This window comes from Zalophus californianus, chromosome 8, assembly GCF_009762305.2.
Source record: "Zalophus californianus isolate mZalCal1 chromosome 8, mZalCal1.pri.v2, whole genome shotgun sequence".
NCBI classification, from domain to species: domain Eukaryota; kingdom Metazoa; phylum Chordata; class Mammalia; order Carnivora; family Otariidae; genus Zalophus; species Zalophus californianus.
The window spans coordinates 114,248,099-114,253,627 of NC_045602.1; the positions used below are offsets into that span (position 1 = coordinate 114,248,099).

General features: G+C 52.7%; 1 protein-coding gene across 1 annotated transcript; it reads right to left on the reverse strand.

Moving 5' to 3' along the window:
- Nucleotides 1-1,525: 1,525 nt before the first annotated feature.
- Nucleotides 1,526-3,329, reverse strand: LOC113938491 (uncharacterized protein C20orf203). Its single transcript, XM_027623877.1, is given in 6 exon segments — nucleotides 1,526-1,753; nucleotides 1,755-1,799; nucleotides 1,801-1,858; nucleotides 2,314-2,395; nucleotides 2,529-2,585; nucleotides 3,317-3,329. Coding segments are annotated over 6 exon segments (483 nt in total).
- Nucleotides 3,330-5,529: the final 2,200 nt, after the last annotated feature.

Consider the following 5,529-nt stretch of genomic DNA (forward strand, 5'->3'; position numbering starts at 1 on the left):
AGCTGAAGGCAGATGCTTCACTGACTGAGCCACTGAGGCGCCCCTGAAATTGTGTTTTTTAAATAAACTTTTTTGGGGAATTTTAGATTCACAGAAAAATTGCAAAGACAGTACAGAGGGTTCCCGTATACACTTCAACCAGTCTTCCTCATGTCACATCCTAACCTGACCATGGTACGTCTGTCAAAGCTAAGAAATTAACCCTGGCACATCACCATTGACTAAACTGCAGACTTTGTTCAGATAAAATTGTACTTTTCCTTTATTTATTTACTTGTTTTCAACTGCCTCCCCCACTGGAAGGAAAACTCTGAGAAGCAGGGAGTTTGCCATACTTACTCACCAAGTCCCTCCTACCTGGCAATAAATATTGATCGGTAAAAGGAGGGGAAATATTGGCAAAAGCAGCCAATGATTACTAAGGACTCCCTCCATCATGCACTGTTCTGAGTGCGCTAAACATTGTAAATCATTTAATCCTCAGGACAGCCCAAGAGGTAGCTACTAATTATGGGGAAACTGAGGCATGGCACAGTTTGGTGGCTGGCCGAGGCCACACAGATGGTTAGGACCAGAGTGGACAGACTCCAGGGCTTCCCTCGGTACCAGAATAAAAGCTAGTCCTTCCGTGTCCTTAGTCCACACCAGAGCCGGGGGGTCAGCACCCTTCTGTGGGCAGGACCCTAAGGCCCCAGGGCAGCTGATTTGCCTGAAGCCACGGGATGGACTGGGGTGCAGGGCTGGGATTGAACCCGAGCCTCCTGCCTCCAGCTGGCTGCCCTGAGGCGGTGACTTCCCTGGGCTCTGCCCTGAAGGGTGTGAGGCACCGCTCCCAGGGCCACCACCAGCCCCACCCTGCTGCCGGGAAGCAGAGGGCAGCCGGTTCGGCTGCAGTCTGTGGGCTCTCTGCTGTGCCCCCCGACTTCCCAGAGGGGCGCTGAGATGCCCCACCACCTCCCTTTGCCCATAGCCTTAGCCTGGGCCTCCAGGATCTGACCCCTGGGGAGGCGGGGTGGAGGAGGGGTCCTCTCCATCCTGGAGGAGGCTGCCTTCTGGGGTGGGGGGGGGCTAGCTGGGCTCTGGGACAGGGAGGGAAAGGAAGAAATGGTCGTCCCTGTCTGGATGAGGGCGGGGGGAATGGAGCAACAGGGAGGATTATTAGGCTTTTCCCAACACCCTGGGACCAGCTGGAGAGGTGTCGGGCACCTCCCAAAGGGGAAAGCCGTTCTGGAGCCGGTGGGCAGGACCGAGGCCGGCCGCCCCCATGCAGCCTGGGTTCCGCCCAGCGCCAGCCTGGCGCAGACTCCAAGCCCTAATAATGTTTGCTGGATGCTTTGAATACAAGCGGCAGTGCCCAGAATCTCCTTGAGGTTTCAGCCAGGCGTGCCCGCCCCATCCCCCCTTCTGGGGAGCAGAATAAGTGGTGGGGGCCGTGTGACAGGGGACACCATGAGGTGGTGGCAGCCTCCGTGAGAGAGGCAGGCTGCTCCACCCAGAGCTGGGGGTAGGGGCGCCTTGTGCGCGGCTAATTAAACAGCGACTGTGCTGAATCGGGGCGAGGTTGCTGCTTGCTAATTAAAGGTGCGGGCGGCTTGCCTAGCAAGGAGGGAAGTCAGAACAGCTCTGGAACCATGTCAAGAGGCCAGGCCGGCAAGGACAGAACTGGCTCTGGGCATCTCTTCCATCCTCGGGCCCTCCCAGCTGGGCCCCACGGCCCCCTCCCCACTTCCCTATCTCTTCTACCCACCTTGCTGGAGCCTGGGGCCACGGACTTCCCCCTCCTCACCAACCCAAACTGCTTTCCTGATAAGGGCCTGCGCGTTGGGGAGGTGGAGCCTGCTGGTGCCCAAGGTCTGGGCTGGTGGGTGGGCATCATTTCGAACCTCTGAGGTATACTTCCTTTCACCCTACTCCCAAGAACCCCGAGTTGAGCGAATGAGCTCCATCAAGACGGGAGGTTGGCTGGTGTGAACGAGGCCCCAAGATGACTTCCGGAATTACAGATTCTGAGATTCACAGGGGCTTTGAGCCTCACCCAGTTTCCCCGATGTAACAACACCTGATGTTAGCTGGGGTCCTGCTCTGCCCCACGTGCCCCAGTGTGTATGAGAGAGAAAGACGGAGATGGAGAGACGGTGTTCCTTTCTGATCTCAGCACACAAATCTAGAAAAAAGAAGACAGGAAGCAAGGATGTCTGGTCCTCGGAGGTTCCTATATAGCGACAAGGAGGTCGCCGGCTGCCTGTCCCTGCCCGGCATCTGCTCAGGGCAGGGCGTGGCTCCGTGGCTAAGAGCTCCCAGTCCCAGCCCCACCACTTGCCAACTGTGTGGCCTGGGGCAAGGTAGCTATTGCTCTGCGCTTTGGGTTCCTCATCTGCAAAGCTGAGGATGGTCGCTGAGGGGACCAAGAGAGATAATCCAGGTGAGGCACTTAGCGCAATGTCTGGTCCACAGAACAGGCCCCGAAAATATCAGCTGTTATTATGTGAGAACTTGGGGGACTCAGGTAGGTGTGGCCCAGTGCCCACCTCTCTTCCAGGTGACTTCCTTACTGACAGCACAGGCGCAGCCCTCTCGGGATAATTCTATCAGACACAAGGAGAGCATGTCACCCTTCCCGCCAGGGCTCTCATATCCTCTCTGACCCCCATAGCTTTATGAGGGAAGTAGAAGAGCCAAGAAGCAAACAAAATGGATGCTCAGAAAGCTAAGTGACCTGCCCGAAGTCATAAAGCTCAGAAAGGGGCAGAGACGGCCCTGGTCCCTTGAGTGGGAGAAGATGGGCTCACGGTTCCCATGGTAACATCTGTCGAGGTTCTACGGGATGCCAAGTCCTGAACCAGCCAGAGGGACCTAGGGGGACTGGACACTCACTCTGCCTTCAAGAGGACCCGGTCTGGAAGGGAGGAAAACACACCAATAATAGGAATGCAAGGCAAAGGTGGCAGGCATCCAAGCTGGTGCTCCAGCGCCCTCCATGCAAGGGGCTGAGAGTTGCTGCTTTGACTTGGAGCTCAATTTGAAAGCTAAGGTTGTGCTTCTATTGGGAGGGTAAAATCAGCATTGGGGGAGCCTGGGAAGGCTGATAGGGCCCCTCTGGTGCTCCCAGGAGAAGCCTTCACAAAGGGGGTCAGACACTCTGCTCCGGGAAGTGCCTATGGTGCCTGCTTCTGAGGTTTGGGGTCTGTCACTTGAGGTATCTGACAGTCCCAGATGGTGTGACTTCAGACACTACACTGTCCAGGACCCACAGCAAGAATCCATCCATGTCCTAAAGGGGCTGTAATGGGTCCCATCCAGGTGGCCAGTCACTTACCAGTCACTGCCATGCGATGCAGTAGGGGAAGGATGCAGTGCCCATAAGGGGCCCAGAGACAGTAGAAACCTTTCCAGGGTGAGAAAGTCAAGGCCTCTGGCCCTGATGCTGGACACCTGGACCTTAGGCAGCCAACCCAAAGCAGGCAAGAATGAGTGCAAGGTCACTGGCCTTGGGGTTGATGTCTCCATCTTCCCTCCTCAGAGATCAGGACTCAGCCAGAAGAACGGGGCAAAGGGCCCAGGCAGGTCTAGCCACAAGGAAGCCTGTGCAAGCAAAGCTAGCAGCTCCTTAAAAACACACCATGCCGGGCGCCTGGGTGGCTCAGTCATTAAGCGTCTGCCTTCGGCTCTGGTCATGATCCCAGGGTCCTGGGATCGAGTCCCACATCGGGCTCCCGGCTCAGCGGGAAGCCTGCTTCTCCCTCTCCCACTCCCCCTGCTTGTGTTCCTGCTCTCACTGTCTCTCTCTGTCAAATAAATAAATAAAATCTTTTAAACAACAACAACAACAACAAAACACCATGCCTCAGCCTCCCCAGGGCCCCCTGCACCCTCCCTAGCTTGGCCAAATGCTGGTCTGGGGCGCCCTCTGGTGGCCACATGGGGCAGTGGCAGACGCAGCCCGGGGTTTAAGGGTGGGTGGTCAGACTTGGAGACATCAGAGTGGACCGCCTCTCCCACTGCACAGATAGGAAAACCAAGGCCTGGGGCTATGGGGGATGGGGAAGGGAGTTACATGCCCAAGGTCATGCAAGTAACCTGCCCAAGTCAGTTTCCAAGCCTAGAACAGAACCCAGACCTCCTTCTGTACCAGTGGCTTCTCTTGGTGGGTCTCAAGGCATCCCCACCAGGGGAGGGAAGACTGAGTGTCCAGGAGGCTCACTCCCCAGGGACCATAGACAACTGAATGGTAGGCAGCTGAGCAGCTATGTGATGGGGTACATAGCACTTCCCCTCTCTGGCCTTGGGTTCCTTACCTCTAAAGCCTGGAGCTACTGGCAAGGGCCATGGAGACTGGGGTCCTTCTCATACACCGCTAATAGTGAGGCTAGAACCAGCCAGCCTTTCAGGAAATCCTAAAATGAACCTTCCTACAGCAAGTATTGGGTATCATACTAATGGTGAAAGACTGGGTGCTTTCCCCCTGAGATCAGGAACAAGATAATGATGTCCATTCTTGCCACTTCTATTCAACATTGTACTGGAAGTTCCAGCCAGGGCACTCAGACAAGAAAAAAAAAAAAAAGCATCCAGATTGCAAAGAAAGAAGTACAACTATCTCTATTTTCAGATGGCATGATCTTGTAAACAGAAAATCCTAAAGAATCCACGCACAAAAGTTAGAACTAATAAATGAGTTCAGCAAGGATGCAGGATATAAGACGAATATACAAAACTCAATTGTTTCTCTGTGTACTTTGCAATGAACACTTCAATAATGTAATTAAGAAACTAATTTCATTTACACTGCAATCAAAGAGGATAAAACACTTACAAATAATTTAACAAAAGAAGCATAAAATTTATACTCTAAAAATTACAAAATATTGTTGGAAGAAATTAAAGAAGACCTAAATACATGGAAAAACATCTCTGAAGACCCAATATTATTAAGATAGCAAGACTCCCAAAATTGGTCTTCAGATTCAACACCATCCCCATCAAACTTCCAACTTGCTTCTTTGCAGAAACTGACAAGCTGATCTTAAAATTCTTATGGAAACTCAAGTGACCCCAAACAGCAAAACAATATTCAAAAAAGAAGAACATTGGGCGCCTGGGTGGCTCAGACGGTTAAGCGTCTGCCTTCGGCTCGAGTCATGAGCCCAGGGTCCTGGGATAGAGTCCCGCGTCGGGCTCCCTACTCCTTGGAGCCTGCTTCTCCCTCTGCCTCTCTCTCTCTCTCTGTCTCTCATGAATAAATAAATAAAAAGTTTAAAAAAAAAAACAAAAAAGAAGAACATTGTTGGAGGACCCAGAGAAAGCTTTCTACAAAGTTACAGTAGTAAAACAGTGTAGGACCGGCATAGGGATAGGCATATAGATTAATGGAATGGAATCCGAGTCCAAAAATAAGCCCTCACACTTACAGTCAATTGATCTTCAACAAGAGTGCCCAGATAGTTCAGTGGGGAAAGGACAGGCTTTTCAACACATGGTGTTGGGGCAATTAGATACCCACATGCAAAAAAAAAAAAAGGAGGCTGGGCA